Below are 12,800 nucleotides of genomic sequence, written 5' to 3'. Positions count from 1 at the left end.
TTCTTACCCCGAGACATAAAAAAGCCAGGCTGGAGTTTGCCAAAACTTACTTGAAAAAGCATAAAACGTTTTGGAAGAATGTTCTCTGGTCAGATGAGACAAAAGTAGAGCTTTTTGGGCAAAGGCATCGACATAGAGTTTACAGGAGAAAAAAAGAGGCATTCAAAGAAAAGAACACGGTCCCTACAGTCAAACATGGCGGAGGTTCCCTGATGTTTTGGGGTTGCTTTGCTGCCTCTGGCACTGGACTGCTTGACCGTGTGCATGGTATTATGAAGTCTGAAGACTACCAACAAATTATGCAGCATAATGTAGGGCCCAGTGTGAGAAAGCTGGGTCTCCCTCAGAGGTCATGGGTCTTCCAGCAGGACAATGACCCAAAACACACTTCAAAAAGCACTAGAAAATGGTTTGAGAGAAAGCACTGGAGACTTCTAAGGTGGCCAGCAATGAGTCCAGACCTGAATCCCATAGAACACCTGTGGAGAGATCTAAAAATGGCAGTTTGCAGAAGGCACCCTTCAAATATCAGGGACCTGGAGCAGTTTGCCAAAGAAGAATGGTCTAAAATTCCAGCAGAGCATTGTAAGAAACTCATTGATGGTTACCGGAAGCGGTTGGTCGCAGTTATTTTGGCTAAAGGTTGTGCAACCAAGTATTAGGCTGAGGGTGCTAATACTTTTGTCAGGCCCACTTTTGGAGTTTTGTGTGAAATGATCAATGTTTTTCTTTTTGCTTCATTTTATTTTGTGTTTTTTTTCATTTAAGACAAATTAAAATGAAGATAATAATACCAAAGAATTTGTGTTTGCAATCATTTTCAGGAAGAAACTGAGTATTATCTGACAGAATTGCAGGGGTGTCAATACTTTTTGCCACAACTGTATAATAGTAGCATTCTGGGTATCCCCACAGCAGTCACATCTTCTAGTGTCCCCATAACAGTGCCATCCATCCTATATTTTACCTTTATGTATACATTATTTTTTTTTTTAAATGAAGCTACAAGTCTGTCATAACATTTACAAACATTTTATTACATTTACAATTTTATTTCCAAATTATTAGGAAAAACTCAGTTCACTTACAGTATATATATTTTTTTTTTACAAAAAAATTATACCACTTTAAAGAAGTAATATATATTTAATAAATAAAAATTAATCTGCCGGGGTACATGGTGTAAAAACATATGGATGGGGGTAACATTACAATGCACTAATATATGGAACCTAGTTATTATAAACTGTATCACCAACAGGGCGGCCATCTTCAAAATTTGCTCCAAACTTTAGAAAATATCTTAAACGGCTTGTCGGAGAAAAAGGACAGTCTTGTCTACTGGTTGTTTCTGGTACTGAGCTCTATTCAAGTAATAAGCTGCAATACTGGGGACAACCTGTAGACAAGGGTGGCGCTGTTTCTAACAAAAGAATAGCTCAGGGAAACCAACATTTTAAGTAGCACTCTTGTTTTTCCACTATTGTCATTGAGCAAATATAATGGCCGCCTATACAGCTTAAAGGCTACTGGTGCACGTTAGGAAATTAGATTATTTAGGAACGTGTGCCAGTATAAGTAATTTATGACATGAGCGCATGTTATTATGTAATCGTGCTAGACTAATATAATAATAGAATATGTACTGGTTACTGGTTTCTAAAAATTAATGGATACTGAAACTAAAAATTATCTTACAAATAAAGTGCCCTTTAAGAGTTAAATAATGAAAAAAAATTAAAGGAACAAATATTTTCAAGGAGAAATAACTTAACATTGGCAAGCACCATGTCTGGGAAGGATAATACTGTCACTGTACATCTTTTCCAACGCCGTCCAAAATCTATCGAAAAATACATTTTCCCCTCCTTATGGGGCGGAGGGGTTCACTTACTTAAACACTAGCCATGCATCCTTTGAACTGAGTGACAGGATGAAGTCGTTCCTGGTTCTAGTGGCTGTATGTCAGCGACACAAGCAATCTGAAAGTCGTAAGATGGTCGTTTCTACTTATGAATAGGACTCGGGCGTCCAACTTTTGTCACATACGGAAGCTTTCAAGGGAACCCGTTTCTCAGTGTATATACAGGCGGAGGTCTCTGTATAATACACATGCTATTACACCATGGTGATCGACTGTGAAATAGAGGACTTGTGATGTCACCTGGTGTGACTGCTAATGTCATCTCTCCTTTGGTTTTTTACACTTTTGGATCATAAAGAATGATATACCATAAATTTACAGGGTTGTGACTTAAAAGGATGTCCAGTGCGGTTGGATTGTGGATTGTTGGATTGTCTTCTCTTCTGGCTGACCTGAACCACTGCAGGAGACTGTTGTGCATGGGTCAAATCTAAAGGGTTGCTCCACTAATTTTAGGTCAGCATTATTAGATCTGCACAGGTCTGACCTCCGGCACCCCTACCAATCAGTTGTATTCAGTGCCATTGGCGGACAAATGTTAGCAGTTGAGGAGCTGAACAGAACAGCTTTGTCAACTGTGTAGTGTCTGCTGCTGGGTACTGCAGATTGGCCACTATTCAAATAAACAGGAGTGGATCTATAGTTCTCGACAGTGGCTGCTACATACTTAATGGAGCAGTACTGTACAGGTACTGCTAACAACCAACAACCACCGCTGACACTGAGAACAGCTGATTGGTGGGTGAGCAGGGTGTTGGACCCCTACTGATCTGATATTGATGACTTACCCTAAAGGCAGGTGCAGACGACCATATGTTCTCCATCTGGGAAAATCAGTCCAATTATGCGATTCACACTCTGATCAGAGTGTGATCCGATTTTTTTCGGAGGTGGAGAGATAAAAAACGTTCTCCATCTTCTCCATTCCGAAATAGGACCGCACTTAAATTTCACCCGAGTGCCGTCCAATGTTTCCACGGACCCATAGACATGAATGGGCAAGCACCATCCGATTATCGTGGGTAAATTGTGCATTTTCTTATTTATTTTTTCCTCGGACCGCTTGGTCTGATGAGAAAAATCAGACATGTGCCCGGCCTCACTGAATAACATTGGTTCAATTGCAATCCGGTGTTTTGATGGATCGCACTCGGGCCAGAACTACGGTCGTCTGCACCGGCCCTTAGAATAGATCATCAATATAAAAGTAGTCGAGCAACTATTTAATTGGACCAGTGCCCAATACTCTCGCCTGGCATGGTCTGGTTGAGACGACAACTGTATCACCCAATGTCACACCAGACCAGACGATCAGACCGAACACACACCCTTTAGGCAAACTTTAGAAACTAAACAAACCCCTTAGCAAAACAGTTGTTCAACCTACAGCCATATTAATCTTACATTCCCAGCACCAGAGCACCCACTAAACGTCCTGGCAGTGCCCTCTTATGAAGCTTGCATAATCTAAGCCCATGTGTGATCTGTTTTGTGGGACAATTCTGCAAAAAATACAGTTAGGGGATACTGTACAACTCATTTTCCCCACCCCCTTGGCTGAGCATGCATGTTGAAGAAAGAGGAATATGCTGTTGCCAAATATCCAACATGCCCGATACAAAAAAAGACACACCCAATTCTTCTTTCCCCCAACATCTGACATCAACCGAAACATGGGACAACTCAATTGACCCAAATCTAATGTGTATGGACACCTAAAGCATAACCATATGCTCATTGTAATCAATGCCACCCAGTGCCCACTGCACAATTACTTTACCAAATGAGGGTAGAATTAGGGGAACCCACTACATTTAGTGAGAAAATATAAAATAGGGATGAGCGAATTTGTTTGAATTTTGTCCTTGAATCTGATTTTGACATATTCGAGTCATATTCAAACACTATTTGTGCCGATTGTTTGTCTTATGATCGGTTCCAAACATATTCGGTAATTTCGTCTCCCATTGACTCTAATGACGTTCGGCTGTGTTTGATAAATATTGCAAAAACGATATTCGATTCCGATCATATTTGGAACAGAATCCGAACAAATAAGCTCTAAAAGTAAGAAATGGTCTGACAATGGAATTCTCAAGACTAGGTCAACCCTTTAAATAGTCACAAGACCCAAAGTTCCCAGACGAGGAGAAGAAACGATTGGCAGATATAGCCAATGCCGCCACTTTGCTTTATATTGATTTTCCCATACAAGTCAAGGATGCTTGTAATATCCTTAAAATTTATAGTAGGTTCACATCATCCCTTCGATCACTTTGACGGACATGCAGCTTAGTAAACATTAATTCAAGCTGTGCTAATGGACAAATAGATCTGATGCTTCCTAGCGGCAAGGGTGAGTACGTAAAATGTTAACGCAAGAGTCCGGTGTATGCATAATGAAGTCCCATGAAGACGAGGAAGACACCCGTGGTCATATAACACGTGGGATCCATCAGTGAGGCACACGTCCAATGATCGCCTGCTGCTTTCTGCCACAGACTTGAAGTTTATATTAGTAGTTCTTTATTGCTCAAAGTGCAAACAAGACGCGTTTCAGAGTCTCGAAGAAGGTGGGGAGGGGATTTTCTGCAAACGTCTGTCCAGGAATCCAGATTCTCCCTACTATCCAGACCAATAGTGGCACAAAAAGACCTAGACGTGGACACCCAGACTCTGCCACATCGACATCCATAAATGTGTGGTATAGAGAAGGCAAGCCGCTCACAATAGATCACACATTTGTACTTCTGCTGTCAACCCATTTCCTTTTCAATGTATTACACCTCCCTGAAAAGACAAGATATGAATGGAGATTAGTATAAAGCATACACATTTATTATTACCTATCACTGAAGGAAGCGCCCAGACTCAGCCGCCATCCGCATTACCAATAAAGCATTTCTAGGACACAAAGACCTCAATCCATACCACCTACTAAAGAATGTGGACGGAAAGGACGGACCCAAGACCCTGCAGATAAAAATAAGGCTGTCAAACCAGGCATCTAACGCAAAGCACTGAATTAATCATACTTTGGTGGCTGCACACCTGCAATAAGTTACTTCTACCACTTTCATGAGCTGCAGTTTGTTATAATATATCGATATAGGTAATATTCTAGAGAAACAGCAGCAGATCACATTATTTTTTCTTATATTAGACTCCAGGATGACAACTCTTATCTGGAATGATACACTGTAACAAATAACAGCAGTAGGTTTCTGGCTGTGCATTCATGTGTTTTCAATTGGGAGAGTTCAGCAAACCACTGTCACTTAATTAATGTGTATTTTTTTTACCTGATGTAAATGTCGCTATTCTCCTGCATTTGCTCTTTCTTTTGTTCCTGCTCCTCTCCAGTCATAAGATATGTCCCCTTACACCCTGTATATAAATCTAGTCTTTTTGGCTAACTGGTTGTTGTCCCCAAGAAGATTCCTATAGGAAAAAGTTCACTTGGCTAAAAAAAGACCACATTTACAGTATATTCGGGGAAGAGGGAGTCATGTCTCAGAGGAGCAGAAACAAAGAAACTTTCTTTGGTAAGTGAAAGGTTTTATTTACCTATCCTGAGAGCAAAAGGCTCTGGTGTATAAATTTACACTGCTTGATCATCTGTCAAGGTCACGTATACAGGGGTGGACGATAAGTACCGTATTTTGCGGATTATAAGACACATCTTATTATAAGATGCACCCCAAATTTTGAGGCGAAAAATAGAAAAAAAACTTTAAAAAAAAAAAAAAAATGGTGGTGCCTCTTATAATCCTTGCGTCTTATTGCTTACCAGGGGTGGTGGCTGCGGTGAAGCGGGATCCCAGGGTCGCTGCTGGAGGAGGCTAGAGCGGTGCGTTGCTGCAGGCTGGGATGAGGGGGTGTTCCGATGTGCGCTGCTGCGGGTGAGAATGGCTGCGGTGCTCTGTGGTGCGGGGGGGCTCCGCCGGTGCATGTTCAGATTGAGATCTCGGCAACAAGATCTCAGGTGCTGAGATTTCGTCTTCCGAGATCTCGGGATGAGATCTCATTGCCAAGTTCTCAATCTGAGCATGCGCCGCCCTCCGGCGGCCAATTTCCCGGAGGCCACCGCATTGCAGTAATGTATGTGCGGGGGGTTCCGGGAAAATGGCCGCCAGGGGCGGCACATGCTCAGATTTAGATCTCGTCTCCCGAGATCTCGGGACAAGATCTCGTTCCCGAGATCTCAATCTGAGCATGCGCCGCCCCCCCGGCGGTCATATTCCCAGGGGCCACCCCATCGCAGTAATGGATATGCGGGGGTGCTCTTGGCTTTCATAAAATGCCGGCAGAGCCCCCCTGCACCACAGAGCACCGCAGCCATTCTCACCTGCAGCGGCGCACATTGGGAACACCCCCCACCCCAGCCTGCAGCAATGCGCCACTCTTTCCTCCTCCAGCAGTGACCCTGGAACCCTGCTCCACCACGGCTGGTAAGGTATATCCGCATTATAAGATGCATCCCCATTTTCCCCCCAAATTTTGGGGAAAAAAAGTGAGTCTTATAATCAGAAAAATACAGCATTTAATACACTGCCGATTTTGCAAGTTTTCCCACCTACAAAGAATGGAGAGGTCTTAGTATCAAATACTAATTTTCCCCACTCTACAGTAGATGACTTGTGAGCCCACCAAATTCAACAGATTCGCCTGAGCTTAACCTAAAGTGTGAGGGTCGTAAAGGAGTTTTCCACTACTGGCAACGTATTAATTGGCCTAGGTGTTAAAAAAATATATATGTACATAAATATATCAATCACCTCCTGGACCAGTACTGCTCCTCCGTACTCTCCTGAATCAGCAGCATTCATCCGTGCTCTGTCTCTTGGTATCAACACTCAGCAGGGCATTATGTGTTTGCTGTTCTGCTGCTGCATTAACATTTTGACAGAGCAGAAGAAACAGCTGATTGGCCGCAGCGGTCACTACTTCCCTGTTGAACATTGATCCCAGAAAAGCAACAGGAGATGCAGTGCTAATTAAGGAGGAGTGCTGCTGGTACAGTTGTTGAATAGCATTGTTTTTTTTTTCATTTTCCTGGGCCCAGTGAAAAGAGGTTCTCCAAAATTTGACAACCCCTCTAAAGAATTTTCTCCATATAGCTGCCGTTATTGCAAATTGGATTGGCCTACTACCAAATGCATAACTAATAAAATTAGACTGACTTACGAGGCTGTAAGAGTGGAATTAAGGAGTAAAGTTGTTCTAATTCTGTACAGTTGAGCCAAAGTAAGTTTCCTATGCTGTGACGACTGCTGTGGGTCTGACATTGTCCGCCTGGCACAGCCAGGTGCACCATCATTTTCCACTTCTGTCTCATTGTCCTCCGCATAGTCTGCATACTCCTGTGATGGGGAGTCTAACTCAAAATCCGGGAGAGAGTCAAGTTGCTCCGAAAGTGGATCTTCAGCAGCTTTGGGAAATCGTATCTCTTCTGAATCTGACAGGTCAGATGAACTGCTGCTGCAACTACTTTGGTTGACAATGTGCTGTCTTGTGGAGACAGATTGAGACCTGGGTTTTGCTGGGTGTTCTTCATCCTTTCTCAAGGAATGTTCCACTAGGCTAGTCCTTTTGTGAGAAATGTATCGAGCCCGGCCATTTTTGTTGCTGTCCATAAATGTGTCAGGATTCCGTGACATGAAGAGTTCACACAAGCTTTTACTTTGGGTCAGCTGAGCATCCTCATCATTGTGGTCTGTTGGTTCAGTAGAAATAAGATGAAGGAGATTGGCTTCTGATTTGGATTTCAGGACCTTGGTTTTGCATGGTAAGAGCTGGACTGGGGTCCTCCTCTTGAGTTTTGGAGATGTTGAGCGCTGAGAACTGACGGACTCTCTTTCTTCTTCTGTCATTTCTTGTTGCTGGCGTTCTACAAACTCCTCCAGTGATGTCGGAGAGAGGGTTCCGTAAGCGCTGTCAATAGATGACGATCTACATGCGTTTGGCTCCAGTTTTAGATAGTTAGAATCTGCCGCTGGGTTTGCATCCGAAGTCTCCATGCTTTCGAACATGTCCCTCGTAGGGGTGATGGAAGACGCGGTGGTACTGATTGACATTTCATCAGACTGAGAACTAAAAAGTCCTTGCTCTGTCTCAGGAGATGATAGATCCTCACAGGCGTCAATCACCACAACGGAAATTGTCTCTGTCGAGCCGTCTGATTGGCTGCAAAAAAAACAACTAAATTTAACAAAAAAAATACGATACTAATAGCAATGATCATCGTCATGGGACACAACATTTGGAACTTTAAATTACCAGCATCAGTGATTCAAAAACATTCTATAATATATAGAGATAAAATATTTCAAAACAAATTAGGTAATACTTTATTGTTACTGTAGGAGCGCTGTAGGGATATCGAACACTTCCTGCTGAGTTGTTCTATATTATAGATGCTAGAAACCCTATGATCAGTATATTCTGTCCAAAGCAGACTATCCCCTTTTAAGATAAACATTTGGTTACTTACCTATGTAACATGTCAGCACTGCTTCGTCGTAGTATCGTTGGAGAGCTGGCTGCGGATGTTCCACTTTCCATATCTTCTTCCTCTTCTAGGTGATGAGATACTTGTTGCTGGTTCTGCACATGCTCTTGACGCAGCCTCTGTAACAGGTTCTATTGGAAATTGTTAATGATTTACAGGTTACTTGCATGATGGAGATGAAGGACAGAGAAACATGACTGAGAACAGAGGGCAACAGCAACTCTACAGGCTGGATAAGGTATTGCATCACTGGTTGTAGCAACATAATCTAATGCAAATCAACTACATTTTACTTTAAAAAACCCTGGGACCTTCACTCAGTGTGGAAAAGCATGTTATTTATTCCTCCGCGACGCTTTTTAACGGCACTGAGAAATAAGGTTATAGATCCCCCCAGCGTTGGAAAATCTCTGCGGTCTCGGCTACTGGAGGTAGCTGAGACCCCGGAGAACATGATTCAGATCAGTTTTTACCATCCTCAGTGTTGCGATCACCGCAAAGAAAGAAAAAAAAAGTCAGATTTCCCATTTATTTCTCTCTCCTCTGATATGATCTAGTACATCAGAGGAGAGAGAAATGTGGTCCCCCAAGCCTCCCTGGTACCTCTGGTGTCCCCTGGTCACTCCGGCTCTGTTACCCGGCCTTCGGCATTTTCTTCAGGGAAGAACATGGCGGGCGCATGCGCAGTGCACCTGCCGAGATCTGCCAGCTAGCACCCGGCAACAATAGGAAATTTTTCTTATTGGTCCATTTTGATCACTGTGATAGACCCTATCACAGTGATCAAAATAAAAAAAAATAGTAAATCAAACCCCTCTTTATCACCCCCTTAGTTAGGTAAAAATAATAAAATGAAAAATGTATTTTTTGTCATTTCGGTTAGGGTTGGGGCTAGGGTTAGGGTTGTAGTTAGAGCTAAGGTTAGGGTTGGGCGGGGTTAGAAATAGTGCTGGGCTAGGGTTAGGGTTGGGGTTAGAGCTAGGGTTAGGTTTGGGCTAGGGCAGGGGCTAGGGTTGTGTTGGGGTTAGGGTTGGAGTTAAGGCCGTGTTAGGGATGGAGTTAGAATTGGGGGGGTTTCCACTGTTTAGGTACATCAGGGGGTCTCCAAACATGACATGGCGCCCGCCATTGATTCCAGTCAATTTTGCATTCAAAAAGTCAAATGGTGCTCCCTCCCTTCTGAGCCCTGCCATGCGCCCAAACAGTGGCTTTCCCCCCACATACAGGGTACCGGCGTACTCATTAGAGATTGCACAACAAATTTTGTGGTCCATTTGCTCCTGATACCCTTGTGAAAATAAAAAAATTTGGTTCCAAAGTAAATTTTTTGTGAAAAAAGTAAAATGGTCATTTTTTCCTTCCACATTGCTTTAGTTCTCGTAAAGCACCTGAAGGGTTAATAAACTTCTTGAATGTGGTTTTGCGCACCTTGAGGGGTGCAGTTTTTAGAATGGTGTCACTTTTGGGTATTTTCTCTTATATTGACCCCTAAACTCCCTTCAAATGTGAGGTGGTCCCTAAAAAAATGGTTTTGCAAATTTTGTTGGAAAAATGAGAAATCGCTGGTCAACTTTTAACCCTTATAACATCCTAACAAAAAAAATTGTGTTTACAAAATTGTGTTGATGTAAAGTAGACATGTGGGAAATGGTATTTATTAACTATTTTGTGCGATATGTCTCTCTCTATATTTTTTCTTTATTTTTTCAAAATAAATACTCTGAAATAAAATCTTTGCTTTTTTGTGGCCATGTGCCCAGAGCTATAAATTAATATTCCATCAATAGAACTGTATGAGGGCTTTATTCTCTGAGTGACAAGCTGAACTTTTCATTGACACCATTTTGTGCTGCTAACAATATTTTGATCACTTTTTATTGCACTGTTTGGCAAGCAAAATGAACAAAAAACAACAATTCTAGACTCTATGTATACAGTATATCAGTATAACTGACATGTTATCTTGATTCTGCAGGTTGATACAGTTACGACACAATTAAATTAATATAGTTTTATTTTCAGGTTTTAATAATTACTTTACAAAAAAGAATAATTTTTAGGAGCCCCCATACAAGCTGGTTTTGGCTTACAAATACTGATGTAAAATACTGACCAAATACTGAACGGGTGAACGTGGCCTTTATTTAATTGCTGGTGTGAGACTGGATGAACAAAAACAGCAATTCTGGCATTTATTTTTTTCCAGTACTCATTTATTAGGATAAAAAAATCATTGTGGGCACATATCTTGCATTTCCACTTACCTGTGCATTGAAAAGTGCTTCCACCCATCCTCTGCACAAGGACTGGCCACTGGCTTGAAAAGTATAGGCGGCGACTGCACTCCTGAACTCATTCAAGTAAATTAACAGGAAGGAACCTGAAAAGAAGGTGATAGAAGACAGCACATTAGGGTCTTCAGCATTGAAGTGGGGGCAATGCATGTGATAAAGTGACGCCTTTTGTTCATCTTTCACAATAGCACTGCAGTATAACATGACCTGTGTTTATTTACTGCCATTACAGGCTATTTACTTCCATTAAATGTGTATTTTAGCCAAACAGTGTTCATCGCCCATACAAAGTTAATATTTGCCTATCACCTGGCAGCACATCTGCTTTATAGTATGCAAACAAAGGCTTCAGACTGACAGGAGATGAACATGCAAATCCCAGTAACCATAGGCAGCAACAAGTGGCGGCCCAGTTATCAATCCCAGTACAATACAGAGGGCAGGGTCATAGGGTGCGCCATCACCATCTAGTGTACGGAAATGGTACTGCAATAAATCACGGTAATCGTTCACCTGAGTCTTTAAGTTCTCTGCAGACCATTTTGTCCACCAGTAAGGGCTGTCTGACAACTTTGGTTCTCTCTGCTTTCTTCACTGGTTTTGTGATGAGGAAAAGATCCGTAAACAGGAAGCAGTAAACATCCATCTGTAAGGACAAATACACAGTTAGATCCTCATTTATATAGATACTAGCTGAAGAGCCCGGCGCTGCCCAGGCATAGTAACTAATTACGGTTAGTTATAACAAATTATAATGATTATATCTGTATATATAAAGCTGAGTGTAGAGCCCCGCCCACTCCACATAGCCACATTCACTATAATAACCCACATCATCCTGTCATCCAGAGCTACTGGACTACTACCCCTAATATCCCACATCGTCCCGTCAGCCAGAGCTACCGGACTACTACCCCTAATATCCCACATCATCCCATCAGCCAGAGCCACCGGACTACTCCCCCTAATATCCCACATCATCCCGTCAGCCAGAGCCACCGGACTACCACCCCTAATATCCCACATCATCCCGTCAGCCTGGGGTCAGAACCAGAGCCCTGAGTTGATTTGCCCTAACTTCCATACCAATGATCCCTTTAATAGAAGCCTGGGGTGAGAATCAGAGCGCTGAGGGATTTACCCTAACTTCCAGACCGGAGATCCCTTTAAGAGAGGACTGGGGTCAGTACCAAAGCGCAGAGTTGATTTGCCCTCACTTCCATACCGGGGATCCCTTTAAGAGAGGCTTGGCGTCAGTACCAAAGCGCAGAGTGGATTTGCCCTCACTTCCATACTGGGGATCCTTTTAAGAGAGGCCTGGGATCAGAACCAGAGCACTGAGTGGATTTGCCCTGACTTGCATACCAATGATCCCTTTAATAAAAACCTGGGGTGAGAATCAAAGTGCTGAGGGATTTACCCTAACTTCCATACCAGAGATCCCTTTAAGAGGGCCTGGGGTCAGTACCAGAGCATTTGAAAGCAATTGCCCTGATTTCCATACTGGGGATCCCTTTAAGAGAGGCTTGGGGTCAGAACCAGAACGCTGAGTGAAACTGCCCTTACTTCCATACCAATGATCCCTTTAATAGAAGCCTGGGGTCAGAATCAGAGTGCTGAGGGATTTGCCCTGACTTCCATACCAATGATCCCTTTAATAGAAGCCTGGGGTCAGAATCAGAGTGCTGAGGGATTTGCCCTGACTTCCATACCAGAGATCCCTTTAATAGAAGCCTGGGGTCAGAATCAGAGTGCTGAGGGATTTGCCCTGACTTCCATACCAGAGATCCCTTTAATAGAAGCCTGGGGTCAGTATCAGAGCGCTGAGGGATTTGCCCTAACTTCCATACCAATGATCCCTTTAATAGAAGCCTGGGGTCAGCATCAGAGTGCTGAGGGATTTGCCCTGACTTCCATACCAGAGATCCCTTTAATAGAAGCCTGGGGTCAGTATCAGAGCGCTGAGGGATTTGCCCTGACTTCCATACCAGAGATCCCTTTAATAGAAGCCTGGGGTCAGCATCAGAGCGCTGAGGGATTTGCCCTAACTTCCATACCAATGATCCCTTTA

General features: G+C 42.9%; 1 protein-coding gene across 4 annotated transcripts in view; it reads right to left on the bottom strand.

Moving 5' to 3' along the window:
• Positions 1-1,016: 1,016 nt before the first annotated feature.
• PLEKHG5 (pleckstrin homology and RhoGEF domain containing G5) overlaps positions 1,017-12,800 on the bottom strand; it is a 368,148-nt gene continuing 356,364 nt past the window's right edge. For all 4 annotated transcript variants that reach the window (XM_073561749.1, XM_073561750.1, XM_073561751.1 and 1 more), the window contains 5 exons: positions 11,243-11,375; positions 10,700-10,815; positions 8,418-8,566; positions 7,112-8,110; positions 1,017-4,714 (listed from right to left, as the gene is read on the bottom strand). In XM_073561749.1, the coding sequence (XP_073417850.1) occupies positions 4,705-4,714; positions 7,112-8,110; positions 8,418-8,566; positions 10,700-10,815; positions 11,243-11,375 (1,407 nt within the window). In that variant the 3' untranslated portion in view covers positions 1,017-4,704. The remainder of the gene's footprint in view (positions 4,715-7,111; positions 8,111-8,417; positions 8,567-10,699; positions 10,816-11,242; positions 11,376-12,800) is intronic.

Source organism: Dendrobates tinctorius, unplaced genomic scaffold (genome assembly GCF_039654945.1).
Source record: "Dendrobates tinctorius isolate UK_male_01 unplaced genomic scaffold, ASM3965494v1 ptg000326l, whole genome shotgun sequence".
NCBI lineage: Eukaryota > Metazoa > Chordata > Amphibia > Anura > Dendrobatidae > Dendrobates > Dendrobates tinctorius.
Note: the sequence above shows the minus strand (reverse complement) of the source record. Positions and strands in the feature narration are given on the sequence as shown.